The sequence below is a fragment of the Sus scrofa genome, chromosome 7 (genome assembly GCF_054392235.1).
Source record: "Sus scrofa isolate SSC_HxYL_T2T_F1_AM1 chromosome 7, Sscrofa_HxYL_maternal_Yorkshire_Landrace_v2.0, whole genome shotgun sequence".
NCBI classification, from domain to species: Eukaryota; Metazoa; Chordata; class Mammalia; order Artiodactyla; family Suidae; genus Sus; species Sus scrofa.
Window position 1 is genome coordinate 131,351,352 of NC_139389.1, and position 16,562 is coordinate 131,367,913.

The 16,562-nt window shown below is 55.2% G+C and overlaps 1 protein-coding gene across 4 annotated transcripts in view; it reads right to left on the reverse strand.

Annotated features, from left to right (window-relative positions):
- The window catches only part of BCL11B (BCL11 transcription factor B), a 93,973-nt gene that overhangs the window by 46,939 nt on the left and 30,472 nt on the right, over nt 1-16,562 (reverse strand). For 2 of the 4 annotated variants that reach the window (XM_084966264.1, NM_001297633.1), the window contains 1 exon segment: nt 6,849-7,046. The exons of the other annotated variants lie outside the window; for them this stretch is intronic. In XM_084966264.1, the coding sequence (XP_084822390.1) occupies nt 6,849-7,046 (198 nt within the window). 4 annotated transcript variants of the gene reach the window in all.

Sequence of the window (16,562 nt, forward strand, 5' to 3'; positions counted from 1 at the left end):
GAAGCGGCTTGCCCAGGGGCCCATATTCACACCCAGACACCTTAAGAATAAGGACCAAGCATCTCTGGAGCCTCCCACAAGGCCTGCAGCTCCTCCTCCTACACGTGTCCACCATGGCATCTAATTTCAAGCACAGGCGTTCCCACAGTGGTGCAATAGGATCAGCGGCATCTCTGCAGTGCGGGGACACAGGTTCAATCCCCGGCCCGGCACCGCGAGTTAAGGATCCAGCATTGCCACATCTGCGACCATACTTCGCAAGTGCAGCTCAGACCTGATCCCTGGCCTGGGAACTCCACGGGCCAAGAGGCAACCAAAAAAGAAAAACAAAATTTAATTTAATTTAAAAAAATAACTTCAAACCTAAATCCATGGCCCGGAAGAGATGCCTGAGATGAGACAGGGCAGCCAGCGATCAGAGCACAACAGAAAGCTGGGACCCCCGGCAGCTGACAAAAGTAGGGGTCCCAGAGGCTACGGAGGACCTCAAAGCAAATATTCTCTCTGTTGCCAGGTCTATAAGCTACGACGTGGCTTCAGCCCGATGATGAATTTCCTCCTCCATTTTCAACAGAACGCAACAGGGCCAGCACGGCCCGGTGGGAGGAGCCTGAGGGACGCGGTCCCAGGCAGCTTGCCGCCCACAGCTTGTGGCCTCTTCCCCACTCTGCCTCCATGTCCCCATCTAGGTAAGGAAGGGGTTGGGTGAGATGATAATCTCTGATCCTAGAGCGTTAAAAATTAACTCAAGCCTTCAGGTCACCCGTGGAGGACCCGCTTCTGGACCATCCATCCCCGCTTTCGGATTCCCTTTCAAGCTACAGACGGTGGCCGCCTGGCTCTGAGACCCCGGATGCCGGTGGCCAGGGCTGGTTCTTCACATCCACTAACTGCTTTAAAGCGCTGCATCCAGCGCTGCATTAAAAATTAATTACACATGCTATTTTATTGCCAGTGCATAATGTAATGAGCACCAGCTGTGCTAAACAGCCAAACTCCTTTTTAAGACAGCTATAAAAAAAAAAAAAAAAAAAAAAGAAAGACAGAAAGAAAGAAAAGAAAAGAAAGAAAGAAACGGCACTTCCAAATGCCTCTCCTGTCAGAGCAGAAAAACAGCAACATCTTGTGCGGATTTGAACAGAATTCTTTGATTTAGCTCTGCTTTCAGAACGTCTGAAGGGCTGGCTTGGAGACGGAAACGAAATCTGGCCAGGCTGCAGCACCTCTGCTCCAGGACATCGCTGGGACCCCCTTTCATCCAAGGACAGCCCCAAGGGTAGGTGGCCCTGCCCCCCACTGGGCAGCTCTGCACTGCTTCTGCCCCACCCCCACCCCCCACCCCGATCCCCAGCTCCTCTGGCACCCATAGTGCTGGAGGAGATGTCACTTTGCAGCTCTGGCCACCAGGGGACTTTTCTGGAGTCCACTCAAGCCCTGCCACCCTCGGCCACCTCTGCCAGCCCGGAGAGGCGGCTCCCTCTGCACTGGGGGCCTTGCAGCTCTCCGTGGCCTCTCCCAGCACTTCCTCCAGTTTCGGAAGGAGGCGTCTGGGTTCCAGAGGCAAGCGGTCAAGGGCAACCTCGGCAGTGATGTGATCCCCAGAAGCCAGCAGACACTGGCGCAGACGCCAGGAACCTGATGAGCTGGACCGCCAGCCCCTCTCGCGAAGCAGACATCAGCGCAGGGCGTACAGATGACTCTCTGAATTTTTAATAACTCCCCCGGGAGCCCGTTTTCCACAATGAGCTGAGCCCCGTCGACCTTGGGACCTGGTCGAAGGAAAGAGCCCACCACGAACGCACCTTCATGGAATCGAGAGAATGGCGAGGGCGGGTCTGGAACCCTCCCCGACGCCGCCGTGTTTCTGGTCCACGCACGCTCACCCACACTCACTCCTCTTCTTCTCCCTGTACTCACCCCTCCCTCCAAGGTCTCCATGGAGGCCCCCAGGCCCCACCAGGGCGCCTCTGCACCCCCTGCCCCAGAATGGGGGTGCAGGGCCAGCAGGGGCCTGGAGAGCACGGCCACATAAGTCCACATCGCCCTGTGACTGCCCAGGGATCCTCCGGTGTTAATCAAACCCAGTCCAAAGTGAAACTACAGCGTGCGTCTTGTTCTGGTATGAAATGTGCAAAGCACAGACCATATCATTAACATAAAACTTCCAGAAATAAGGCCACTTTCCAGACAGACTGTATTAATTGCATCAAGCTTCCACAGCTAGGGTGGTCTGATCCACACACAGCAGATCCCATTGGAAGGTTCTGGTGATAAAACCAACACAAAACGAACACTGGGATATAATTGAAGGAGGAGAAAACGACAGATTCTACTGTGAAACCTACTATTTACGCACAGGTATTCTTTTATCTTTATTGTCCCTTTAACCCATGCCAAGAAACCCCAGACTAGTTAAATAACACAGCAAGTACAATTTCAGTAGAAAAGTAAATTGAATTTAACTTTACAAGATTGCCCTGTGATTTCAGCATATACTAATGACTGCAACTGACTCCTTCTATTAAATCCAAACACTTGGCTTCCCAGGGCCGGGATCCTGTGTGTTCTTGCCCAAGACCTTAAACTTCACCAAGCGTGCGTATTAATCACTGTGGCTGATGACCACTGGCGGCTCTTAAATATGCAATGAAGTTTCTCGGTTCCTGTTCCAACCTCCCAAGGAGGAAGCCAGCCAAGAGGCTAAATACCTTTAAGAATGGAAACTAGGGATCCAGCTTGACCATGATCTGAGACAGTCAAGGGGCCAACGGCCGTTAAGGATGGGAACCAGGGATCCAGCTTGAAGTCGGCATCCACATGGTGCCCGGCAGGTCGGGGTACGAGGTGGTGAGACATCCTGCTGGGGCATGAATGTCTGGAGGGCATGCTTGGCAAGACGGATTGTTCTCGGCACCTGGCACATATGACCTCATTCAATCCTCAGAGCAATCCTTCAATTACCCCCATTTTATAGGTGGGGAAACTGAGGAAGAGGGCGGAAATGACCTGTCCAAGGTCACCCAGGGCACATCAGCCTTTACTCCGCAGTCTGATACGCTGATGACGGCCTCCCGATGGCGAAGACCTCAGAACAAGGAAGGGTTCAGGGGATCCACAGCCCCCCGGTTCTCAAACGGAACACCCCACCCCTGCCCTGGGAACCCTAGCCAAGTCCCACCCGCAGGCAGACACAGCATTTCAGTCATCGACTGATCAATGTTCTGTCTCAGAGATCAATATGAGGAGCCTCGAGGCTTGGGGAGGGTTTTTTGATTATTTTGTTTCTTTTTACGGCCGTACCTTCAGCATATGGAGGTTCCAGGACTAGGGGTCAAATCAGAGCTGCAGCTGAGGCCACAGCCACAGCAACACCAGATCTGAGCCACATCTACAACCTACACCGTAGCTCATGGCAACATCAGACTCTTCACCCATGGAGCCAGGCCAGGGATCGAACCCACATCCTCATGAAGACTATGTCAGGTTCTTGACCCGCTGAGCCACAACGGGCTTTTTTTTTTTTTTTTTTTTTTTTTTTTAGGGCTGCACCTGTGGCATATGGAGGTTTCCAGGCTAGGGGTCAAATCACAGCTGTAGCTGCCAGCCTACACCACAGCCACAGCAACATGGGATCCAAGCCGAATCTGTGACCTACACCACAGCCCACGGCAACACCAGATGCTTAACCTACTGAGCGAGGCCAAGGATCGTACCTGCGTCCTCATGGTTACCAGTCAGGTTCGTTTCCGCTGCGCCACGACGGGAACTCCAAAGCCTTGTTTTTAAATGTTACATGTATACCATAAATATATACATGCGTTAATATATATATTTACAGAAGGGGAAACTGAGGCCCAGAGAGGTAAAACGACTTATTCAAGGTCATAGGCCAGGTGGAGTAAGGGCCAGGACCACAGCCCCAGCCTTCTGACTCCCCAGACACCTTGGAGAAGTTCCTACCTGGAATTTCTCAGGGAAGAAATGTCAGTTTCCAGGAACACTCAGACTCAAAGGCCCCTACTATTTCCACGGAGTCAAAAAGCAAAGGGGACCCCTAGTCCCTTCTTCCCACTGTGACCATCAGAAGGCGATCTGGGGGTGGGGTCCTGGGAGGCAGGGCTGTTTGGCATGCCGCCAGCAGGCAAGGTACACAGACACACACACCTGTGCGCTGTCTCCCCCACATTCGATACCTAACCACAAGGGCATTCAAAGGCATGACACGGTTACACCGAAGTTTTCCATGTTAATTTGAAGAGACAGGTTCAGCACATCCTGATCCGAAAAGGGACAAAACAAAGCGAGTGAGGCCGGCGGCCCTGTTCCATCTTTGCCGAGGACTGGTTCCTCCGACCAGGTTACCGGGAATGCAATGACTCCATTCCAACTACAAATTAAACAGGTACTAAAAACACTTAAGCCAACAGCCCAGTGCCAGGGGCCGAAGCCACAAAGGGACAAAAACCGCTGGCACAGGATACTTCCAGGTATTGAAGGTGATCTGAAAATATGATGGTGCCACCAGGCCCAGCCTAACTACTGCAGACCCAAGCATGCTGGGGATCCAGGCAGAGCGTCGGAGGCTGAGAGCTGGCTCCTGAGGACATTGGGAGCTGGTCCAGGGACCCCAGGAACTGAAACTGTGCCTCCCTACCCTCCCAGACACTGCCAGCCAGCCTGGGGGCTGCCCAGGGGCGCTGAGCCTTCATGACATCAAGTTCTAAAATCCAAGAAGGCCTCTAAGCCAGGTGGGCCAAGCCAAAGATGAAGCAGGTGCGGAAGGAGCAGCCCAGGATCAAACCCCACCTCTGCTCCTCCCTCCCCTCCCCACAGGTCCCCATTCCCACCGTGCCACCCTGCCCGCCAGACTGCAAGCTGCTGGAGGGCAGGGACCTGCCGTGCTGGGCTGCACTGTGGTTGGCACAGTGCCTGCAAACTAAGTGCCCGAGAATGAATGAATGAGTCAGTGATCGAATGAACAGGAACCATGACACCTCATGTCCCTGAGCCTCGTTTTCTCATCTGTAAAGTGGGGATAGCAAGCCTACCTGCTAAGGTGATGGTGAGGCTTAAATTCAAGAACATTCACGACATATGCAGCACACGGCAGGCACTCGATACACGGCCCCTAGACAGGGCGAGAAGGAACCCTGGATGGAGGGAGGCAGCTGGCTCAGTGGAAAGAGGGGTGGCCTTGCCAGGAAGTATCCTAAAGACACTTCCCTGTTCTGGGACCTGGGCCCAGCCACGCACCCCTGGCTTTGCTTCCCCATCTGTAAAACGGGGATGTTAACAGCTCCGCCCTGCACCACAGCTTCCAAGCCGAGCCTGAGCCACCAGCAGGATAAGCCAAGCCCCCAGGCGGTCACTGCCAGAGAGGTCATGTTTCTGCACCACAGAACTTGACCACGTCCAGTTGTAAACACCCGGGCTGGGCTTTGATAGTGCGGCCCCCGAGCAGCAGTAAGGCTGCAGCCTGATTTAAAGGAAGCCATGGGAGCAAGGCAGCCACCCAGCAAGCAGGGATCATAGCCCAGAGCTGGGATGGGAGCCCCATTCACCATGGGCACCGGGGCAGCCTGAGGCAGAGAGCCGGCTTCTTCGCAAGCCATGCAGACTCCTTCCCAGGCGATGTAGTCTTTGCTTTGTGCATTCAAGACACAAGCCCAGGACTTATGAAGTCACCATCTGTCATGGGGAGGGGTGAGGCAGGCTGCAGGCCACCCAACCAAGCAGGAAGGCCCGAGCAGCTCTTGACCCTGAGCTGGGCTGCCCTCTGCAGAGCCGTGGTTCCAACAGGAACCATCCTTTGGGGCAGCTTCAATTAAAAGTAAAGCCTACCCAATAAAAATCATTTTCCCTTCACCATCCGCATCGAGAGAAAGCCTGCAACATGCCTGGGGACAAACAGAACCTGCCCCTGCTCTCCCCCCACCCTCTCTTTTCCTGGCTCCTGCCTGGAAACCAGACCCCGGGGCCCTTACCACCACCTGCATCTGTGTCAGCATCCAGGCTCCTGTGGCCTCAGTGCTCTTTGCATCAGGCCCTGCCAAGATCCTGGGCAGGAGCAGCTGGGGTGGCAGGTCCCTGCCTACAAATTCCAGGGACCCCAGCCCACAGGAGTGGTTTGGGTTTTGTTTGGGGAAGAGAGAAAGGATGCCACAGAGAACAGGGGATGTTGCCGCACTGGCCCGGTCCGCCCATCTATGGAACGGGCAGCCCCCCGGACCCCAGCCCGGCGCTCAGCCCTGCCCCCACACACCCTGCCAGGCTTCGCTCCCTCCCAGGGCCAACACTAGAAGACTCCTTCCGAGTGACTCTGTTTTTTTCTTTCTCAAAGTTAATGGGCAACACATTCTCACAAAGAGAAACTCAGCGTTTTGGACGGTTCCGGCAACGTACACAGACTACCAAGGAATCTTCTCCTAGCAGCGTCTGGGAGGTGGGGGGTAGTGGCTGGGTCGCGGGAGGGGGGTGGCAGTGACGAGGGCAGAAGAAAACCTCAGATGTTAAGCGTTATCCAATTAAGCTTTGGCTAAACAGCCCAGAGAGGGGACATCGGGAGGCTGGGGAAAGCATTGCGGGGGGGACACTCTCAGGACGGGGGGCGGCGTGGGTGGGGACCGCTTGACGGATGGGGACCAGGGCCCGGGTGAACAGTTCTGCTGACATCCTTCACCGTTTCCCCAGCACCTCCCCAAAAAGGCCTTGTGGGGCGCACGTCGTCGCACATCTCCCCTGGTCCCCACCTGGCCCCAGCCCGCCTGGGACAGGCCGCCAGCGGGGCACACCCCCCATCCCCGGGAGCCCGCCCCCCCCACCGCGTCATCACCGTCGTGGTCGGTTACCTGACAACTGACACTGGCATCCAAAGGGAGCCTCCGTCTGACCCTCACCCTGAGTCCCGTCACCCGAGACAGGGCGCGCGCTGCAGCACGGCAGAGCGCCCAGGGCGCGCAGAGGTGAAGTGATCACGGATGTGTGAGGGTGGGAGGAGGAGGCAGCTATGGGGGCCATCGCTGGCGGCTGGGCAGGCCTGCACGGCCCTGGAGAAAAAACAATAGAAAAGGCTGGTCAGTCGGACCCTGGACGGGGCGAGGGGTTGGGGGTGCAGAACCGGGGCCCGGGGCAGAGGGCTGCGGGCCATTCTTCCAGGCTGGGAGGCCCGGGGTGCCGGGCGGGGGGCGGCGGGCAGTGGGGACTCAGGCAGGGGTGGGGGCAGGGAAGTGGCGGGGCCTGAGAGGTCCTATGCTCACAGCGGCCAGGTTGGGTTGTCTCGAGATCAGACTCCCATCCCAGGCAGGCCCAGTGCACGGGGCCGGGGCAAAGAGGGGCCCCCTGATCCCAGGAGGGTCTCCCCAGGTTGGGGGCTTCGGGAGCACACTCCCTTTGGGGATTTGCTTCCCCCAGATCTGAGCCACCCCCTCCGGAAGAGCCAGGAAGTCTGCGCCATGGGGATGGGCCGGCTGTACAGGCCTCGGACAGCTCCAGTCCACCTCCCAGCGCCAAGGATCTGCTGAGCCTCCGGCCCCGGGGGACCGCCAGCTGGTGTCTCTCTCAGCCCACACTCCTCCTCGACACGGACACCCACACGCAGCACCCAACCGAGGCCTTTCCGAAGGCTCTGACTGCCCCCCCACCCAAAGCCCTGGCACTGCCCAGCATCCCTCCTCGCACCTCCCAGCTCTGACCTCCACGACGCAGGGCCAGGGGCCTGCCCGTCTCCACCCAGCCCCCCAGCCTGCCTGAGCTCCCCGGCAAGGCCTGCATTTGATTTGGCTGTTTATCTTAAATGGCTAAGAGACCACCAGGGCAAACCATTTGTGTGAAGCCCTTGCCAAAACCACAAGTGAAGAAGCCCAAATTCCCTGGGTAAATAATTGAGCGGGGAAGCATCAGAGAGACAGAAGAAAAACATCACCAAGATGACGGGCACCTTGGCCCCCAGCCCGCTCTACCAGGGACACCCCCCCCAATGCTGCTCAGTGCCCCCCACAGGTCTGCGGGGGGAGGGGAGGGGATCTGCCCACGCTGTGGCCCCCATGAGGGGCCCCCGGGTCCTGAAGAGCCACGAGGCCCCACAAGCCCACTGACAGCCAGCAGCCTGCCACTCTTCATCTTGAATGAGCTTCCCAGCACGCCCTTGGGGGCAGGGCTCCGCCGACCCATTGCACAGACCAGGAAACTGACAACATAACCACAGAAAACTGCAGACAGCAGCAGCAGCCCCGCCAAAACCTTGGCTGCCTGGTTCCAGACAGGGCTCTTTCTCTGTGTCCCTGTCTCTCCCAGACAGGTGTGATCCAGGACTGGCATTAGAGCAGCTGAGGACACCTGCACGTGTCCTGCCAAGAGACCAAAGCTAGCACCCCACCACCTCGGCCCTCTGGGCCAGCGAAGACCTTGTACCAGGCTAGTCAGGGCCCGGGGCGTTTCTGAGCCCATGACAGCCCATGACAGGTGTGGCCAAGACCCCATGTATAGTCCCAGGCACGGACGCTGAGAGGGTCCTGCCCCAGATTCAGCGCAGGCCCTCGAGAAAGTTCAGCACCTGATACCAGCATCACCAGCCTCCTCCCAGAAGCCCGTCCCAGCCGGCCGGTCCTCGCCCAAACCCCACCGGCACTGGACACACGGCGCGTTCATCTTTGTCTACTACATCAGTCCAGCCTTCGGGCCACGGAAGGTTCCGGGTCATCATAACTGTGACAGCAGCCTGGAGGTGAGCACCAACCACAAGGCGCTGGGCGCAGTTCATCACAAACGCCCTGCCGGGCAGGGAAGACCACCCCCATTCCTCAGGGGAGAACGGAGGCTCTGGCAGCTCTGGACTTGAACCCAGGTGTGTCTCCAAAGCCTGACTATGCCCTGTCTCTTTTGGGGGCTGCAGCTGGGGTGGAGTGACCAAGATGTCCCATTAATCCTGAGAGGAAGGGTTGCAAGGGAGGAGGGAGGAAGCCTGAGGGTCCTAGGACTGGGTCGGGCCTCCGGAAGTGGCCAAAATCAACTCCAGGCCCCAAGGTTCTGAGTGAGGCCACGACACAGCCACCCCCAAACACCAAGGCTGAGAAACCCAGCTGGAGCGCCCAGATAACTGCGGTCCCAAGCCAGGACGGACACAACCTGCGTGTCGGTGGCTGGGAGGAAGGGCAGGGGCAGGTCCAGCCACAGCCTTCTCCTCCTGGAAAGGTGGGGCTCAGTTAAGCCAGAGTCTGGAAATGTCAAGTCGCCCCCCACCTCAGGCAGGGATGGGGGCTGGGCCGCCCCCTGGAGACGCTTCAGTCAAATTCTGGCCTCAGTGAAGCCCACCTGCTCCAGGGGCTGGCCTGATGGAGGGAGGGGAGGGGGCAGAAGGGTGAGGGACTCCCAAGCTTAAGCTGCCCGCAGAGGGCCCTCGGGGGGCTCTCAGAGCACCCTCTCTCTCGGGAAGAGGTCCCCCATCCTATCCCGAGCAGCTTAAACCAGAGCTCTGCCAAAGTCCAAAAAACGCTCCTCTGCAACTGCAAAGACAAAGGTGATGCCAGGAGCCACCTATCCTGGGATTCCAGGAAGCGTCGAGAAAAGCAAGTCCACGGACACGGAAAGAATGGCTGCCAGGGACGGGGGAGTCAGGGCTGGTGGGAACAGGGCTTCTTTGGGGGTGATGGAAACATCTGGCACCAGCAGTGGCGACGGCCGTCCAACACCGTGAACATATACAAGGCCACCGACCGCACACCTTCAAACGGTAAAATGTCACCTTCGAATGGTGGATTTTACAACATACGCATCTTCTATCAACTTGTGTTTTGAAAGCTCACTGTGAGACTGTCTCTGGCCGCAGCACCTGTCCCAGGCCACCTCCCAGCACGCGGGAGCTGGAAAAGCACAGCCAGGGAATCCAGGATGCACACGACAGAGCACCTGGGACCCCGGGCCACGACTGTGCCCTGACACAGGCGGAGGAAGCCGGGAGCACAGAGGCCACGCTCTCTCCTCGAGGCCTGGGTCACAGCCTCCTCTGCCATCTCTCGGCCACGTGACCCAGGGTGAGTCACCTTCTCAGCCTCGCCTTTATAGGAAGGTCGGGACACGCCTGGCCAGAGCCAGGCTTCTAGTAAACACTCAATAACCGTCACTCGTATTCTCTTATTTTCCATTCTGGAACTTTCTCTCCTCCTGACCAGTTTCCCCCCCCCCCCCCACAGCAGGGCGGTGAAAGCCTTCTACACAGGCCTGCAAGGCAAGGCACTCCTCTAAAGCAGCGCTTTCTTCTGCGGTCAAGGCGGGCTCCCCCCTGGAACTGAAACAGACACACGTGCAGGGAGGTATGTGGCAGGGGGACGCCGAGACGCCATCTCAGCTTTACCCAGGATCCAGGTGGCTTAAAAATAAAACCCCGGCTGGCTCCGTTCCTTATCATGAAAGTTCACTTTCATTAAAGGAAAAAGAAATAAATGACGCGAGATATATATATATATAAATACACCATCTCATTTAAGCCCAGCAGACGTCCTATCAGCAGGTGCGAGGACGCTCCTCCCACAAACAAGGAAACAGAGGCTCGGGGTCCAAGACCACAAAGCTCACGGGGGCACGAAGAGGTACAAAATGTCCAAAACTCAGACCCCTACCACGTTTCGTAAGCTCCACCCCGGCTCATTTTGCAAGCCTCCCTCCCCCGCGGGGGTCTGTGACCCATCTCCCTTCTAGAAAGGGCCCTGCGGCGGCGCCTGCCTCCCTCCTCACACATGCGCACTACCCCGCCAACACGCCCACCCCGACCGCCCGGGCGTGCAGACACAAAAAACTCCCTGGAAAAGCCCCAGCCTGGTTTCGAGGGGAAGGCGAGCCTTTCCCAGCGCTGCATCCTCCGCGTCCCCACCCACACGGGAGGGGGGATACAGATTCCTAGCTGGCGAGAGGCGCTCTGGAATACAGCGTGCAGGAGATGTATATTTTTCTCCCTACTGCTGCCTTTCAATTGATACATTTTTTAAGCCAAGAACTCCTACTGATAGTGCAAAAATGAGTCATAGATCAAGGAGAGAGACAGACAGGGAGCGAGCGCATGTGAGTGAGGGCCACTGGCAAGGAGACCTGACAGTCCCGGCGCCCCCTCCCCCCATGCCAAGACATTAATTCTCACAAGTCGGAGAAAATTACTATGCATGAATGCAAAAAGCATGATCAGGAGTAATTAACATGGCTTCATATGCAAATTTTATTAATGCAGAAGTACAAAGTCATTATGCAAATGAGACTTACGTCAACTCTCTTGACAAATATTCATCTCTGAGGCTCAAGTTTCTTCCCTTTTTATTTATTTATTTAATTCCCCCCCCCCGTTTTTTTTTCCTGGTTTTTTTTTTTTGTGTGGTGGGGGTTGGTGTTTTGTGTGTGCATTTTTTTCTTTTTTTCTTTTTTTTTTTTTTGCAGGTGGGGGCAGGTAGTGCTGGTGGCTGCTTTGGTGGCAGCAAACCACGAGGACTGTTTGACAAGTTTGCAGAGTTGTTTTTCAACGGGAGAAATTTATTCTTGCATTGTTGACTTTTTTCGGTGGGGGGGGTTGTTGGCAGGTATGAGACAGCTCATAGGAGAAGAGGAAAAAATAAAAAATAAAAAAGCTCTGGGCAGCAGGCAGCCAATCAAAACGCCAGAGCCTGTAATGAGGACGATTGATGGCTGTTTGGCTTTTACTGCAGGGTAATGAACTAGACTCTAGTCTGAGGAGGGGGAAAATATGAATATTCATGAGACTGTGCTCCTGCCTTTGATGATTAAAGAAATTTTTAATATTCAAATAAGCACTTGCCAAGTGATTAACAAAGAACATGCACGCAGAAATATGGAAATGGGAGCTGGGAAAGATTTGAGAGGCGAACAGACTGCAGGAAAGGCAGCCCCAAATTTCATAAACAAGATAGGCAGATAACCCAATTCGCACGCGGGCAAATAAAAACATTTCTTTCGGATCGCTTAAATATTTTGCCAGCTACTTTGTCTTAAGGATGATAAAAATGCTATGTATTAAAGGGGAGGAGGTGGGCTGGGGGGAGGAAGCTCAGGAAGTCAGATGCTCTGCTCACATTTAAGAGTCATTACCCCGATCCTGGCCCCCCCCCCACCCCGACGGGAAATCGGGAGTCTTTCCGGTTTGCAAGAGACACAAGATGGGGGGACAGGGGCTCAGATTTGCAAACCCAGCGCCAGAGGCTCCGTGTGGGGCAGCGGTTGGGCCTGGGTCCGCATGTCCGAGGCACGTGGTCAGCACGGTGCTGCTTCGGGGCTGGTCCAGGGGCCCAAAGGCGGGAGACCTCCAGCCTGGTCCAGCGGGGAGGGGCGTGACCCTGGGGGTCCCCAGCCCAGAGCGTTCAGGGGCCCTCTGCCCTCAGGCCCTGGTCAGAACACCTTAGGAAGGTAGTCGCAGGGACAAAATGGTCCATCCTGAGATGCTGAGAGGCCTCGGGCTCCAACACGGGCCGGGCCTGGGCCTCTTCGATGCCAGGGAAGGACCCCCACAGACCCCGCAGGCCCCAGGAGCGTTGTGCAGGGGCCACACGCTCCTCTTTTAACAGCTCCACCACAGCTTCACATTGAAGCGCATAATAACAGTATTAGCTGGTAAAACGATCCTGCAGTTAAAATACATCTAATTAGCAGCCGAGGACATCCATTTTGGCAATTTCCTATTTGAAAGAAGCAGAGTGTTACCTTAAACGAGACAGGCCGGGCGTATTCACCCAGCAAGCCCTCGCCTTCCCCTCATCTGTCTCCTTCTCCCTCTCCCTCTTTTGGGGGGACTGGGGGTGGGTAGGGAGTGGGGAGCGGCTGAGACAGCAGGAGTGGAAAAGAAAGATTCTTCGGCGTCTTCTTTGTTGGTTTCAGGCTACGCGGGTCTTGAGGGAGGAGCGCTCAAAAAATTAATTCCTTCCCTCTACAGGTATTATTGCGTGTCTTTTTCTTAGTTTTTAATTACTACAAACTAAGAAACCAGCGAAGACTAGAACTTGTTTTTCAGTTCATTATTATACACACACACACACACACACACACACATACACACATACGTATATATTTATGTGTATATAAAGAGGGAGAGAGAGAGCGAGAGAGGGACGAAGCAGAGAGAAAAGGTATCCCAGGCTTTAAGTGAATACAGTAAGCCAGTTGCCATGAGAACCTGCAGGCCCAGGTCGTCTGGTCCCCAAGGCAGGCCCTGAGGGTGAGTGGGTGTCGGGCATGGCTCAGTCCCTGCACCAGAGCTTTGGAAGGACCCAGAAATTCTCTATGGGGACCTGGGACTTCCCAGGTCACACTCTGCACCCTTGGATTCTCATTTAGTCTGAGCACCCATCGGGGGGGGGGGGGTCCCCTGCTGCAGTGGGTTTGGGCTTGGGGGTGCATCACAAGGGTCCGTGAGAGGAGAAGCAAGGAAAAGGAGAAATCAGGTCTCCCAGGGTTTGCCCAGCTGTGTTTAAAGCATCCTTCGGGGTCATTCCACAGGAGACATGAAAAGAGAGATCGGCCCTCACACTGCAAACAGCAGCCCTCTCACATGGCTGGGAGGGTGGGGGTCCCAGCGCAGGGGAAGGGGCTGCGTGGCTTCCCTCATGGCAGCCCGGTCCTGTCTGGCCTTAGAGGGGGGCAGGGGGGCAGGGCAGCAGGGAGGCAGGGGCGGGCCCGAAATGACATCTCTGGGTTTAAGGCTGGGTCTGCTGCCACTCCCCCAGGGACCACCCAGGGACCACCCAGAGCCCTGTGTGAAGACCAGGGCCATCTTCCAGCACCCTTGTTCCCAAGAAGGCCACCTGGCACCCACCAGGCCGCCTTCCCCTACGCGCCTGCGCGCCTGCTGCCTCACGCAGTCCTGGCAGGGTGAATCACCCCTCAAACTATTTTTGCTCCCCGGTGTGCTGGAAGTTTGATGCATCCCAGAGAAGGGAGAGGCCAGGCCAGGAACAACTGTGCCCACCCCCCCAAAAAACACCACCACCAAAACCCGTCTCCCTCCTTCCAGCAGGGCCCGGAAAGGGAACACCCTCCCCAGCAGCCACGTCCTGCAATTAGAAGCAGGCACAGAGGCGCACCCCCTGGCCAGCTCCAAAAGCACCTGTTTCCATGGCTGCCAACCCCAATTTCCTCAAGATGCAAGCAGCTGAACTACTCCGGGGCAACAGATCCCCTTTCCTGTGCCCTGAGCCAAGGATCCGTGAAGTTACGTCACAAATTCCAAAACCTTCCCAAAGGCCCCGGGAGGGAGCGGAGGAAAAGTCAGGCGCTGCTGGGGAGGCAGGGCGTGGCGGAAGCACATTCTGTCACCTATGGGGGTAAGACGGAGGTGGCTGACCCCACGCTCAGGGCTGACCACGCCAAGCCGGGTGGCACCTGCAGGAGAAAGCGTGCAGACGCTCCTTTTGCTGTCATTTGGGGAAATCCCTGGAGCTCTCTGAACTGCTGGAGTGCCAGCAAACACAATCATTTGTCCTCCAGCCGGAACTTGAGGCCTATGCACTGTGGCTCTGGGACACCTGGATAAAGAGGTATGAGTCCTCTGCCGTGACCTCAGCAGGAAGGGTCGGCCAACTGGGGGTCCCTCCGATCCTGGCATGGGCAGGTCTGGGGACAGCAGAAGGTGAAACCGTGTGTTTCACTGGCTAGAACAATGTATGCACGCTCATCTATTATACAGAGATTATACATACATGCACGCACACATGCACGCGTGCATAGATCAGCAACGTGGACATGTTAAAATGTCTGCATGCATCCCACTGTGATGTAGAGAGGCAAGGACAAACTGGAGTTGACAGATTCTCTGAATCTCACCAGCAAAAACAGCCAACCCACACCTCGCAGAGGAATTTCCCCTTTGCCCCTGCTTTGGGCCTGCCCTCCGCGTGGAAGCTGGGTAGCAGCTTCAACCTGTAGCAGTTTCTGCCCTAAAGCACAACTTATCCAAGATCCTCCAGTAATGTTCTCTTGGAAAAAGAGAAGAGCCACACACAGAATATTACCCGTGTTTCATGAAGCCCCCCTGGACGAAAAGCTCAGTCCATCAATGGAAGTCAGAAGCTGGTTAGACCATTTGGATTTCAAGCAGGAGGAAATCTTTCGGGAATGGGGTCAGGATCCCGGGACCCTTCCCCAGATGGACCTTAGAGGCCAGGCATGCCTTGGACATGCCCCTCCTCGTTTCAAGCTGGAGGGAAGAGGGGGGATCCACCGTCAAGACAGAAGTCTCGCGTCGCATGACAAGGGCAGCCCGGAGGTGATTCTCCAGATTTGGTACCTACAGTGAGGTTTCAATTAGCGCCATGTTTTGTTTCTCATCAGCATCCGCTGTGCCTGGCCTCTAAGAGATGCCCGGGGAACACTGAATCCAGACACTTGTTTACACCGGGGTAGCTTAGAAGAGGGCACGGTCTACAGGTCGCACAAACGCCAGCATGGACCTTGCCGCGTGCAGGGTGCACAAGGGAATAACAAGGGGAAAGTCGGAACCGGGAGACTCCCAGGGAATTAAGAAGGAAAACCAGGCAGCACAGCCCATGAAAAGAACCTGAGCGCCCAGCAAGGTGACTGTGATGACTCCAGCTGGGGGCAGGCGGGACAAGGGACGCCATTCCAGGGGCCGATGGAGTCCTGGGTTTGAGGGATGGTGGCGTCACCCGCCTTCATTCAGGTGAGCCCAGAAAATCCTACCTGGGCAATAAGAAAACGGGTAACCACGAGGGCCAGCAGGGTCCACCCTTTTAGAGGGACTAGAAATTTAACTCCATGAGTCAACTGTTTAAAAAAATAAAGGAAGAAAAGGAGGGAGGAAGGGAAAGAAAAAGAAAAAAACCAAATAATTGTATTTAAAAAAAAAAACCAAAACTATAGTTTAAATGCTTTGGGGGGGAAGGTTAGTTGCATTTATTAGAATTACATACAATTGATTTCCACTGTTGTAATAAAAAAAACAAAAAAAAGACCCAACCCAGCTCTCCTCCAGATTGTGTGGCTGATTGAGTCTTTCCTTTTCCTCTCTTTTTACCTTTTGCTAATGGACACAGAGAAAACCAAGGTTCAATGCTTTGCATCACCTAAGAACAAAATCTTTCTATGGTCTCTTTATGTTTCTCAGCCAAGTCTGAAATGTCACTGCCTAAAACATGGAGCAGGCCTGTAATTACTTTCAACAAAGTAGTTCCTTGAACTGAGTTTTCGGTACGTAGATGGCATTTAATATACATATTGTGAGCCTTCCTTTCAGCACAAGGTAGCATTTGATGGCGAAAATCACAAATTTTCTTCTAAGGGAGCAAATCCGACAGCCACCTTCTTACTGATTTTTCGACGTGAAATCATTTTCCTCTCCTGCCACACCAACAGTGACGTACAGTGTGTGCCCAACAAAATTTGTAAAAATTAACACTTGGCGGGATTAATTTAATAAAGACGGTTAGCACATTAACACTGCTCCTTACAATTCAATCGAGCCGCGTTCCCGGTGCCGCTGGAACAGGGGTTTACGTTCAGCTGAGGTTTATACCGCTATTTAATGTAATTAAAGAAACCGGTTGTGCGGTCCTCCACGG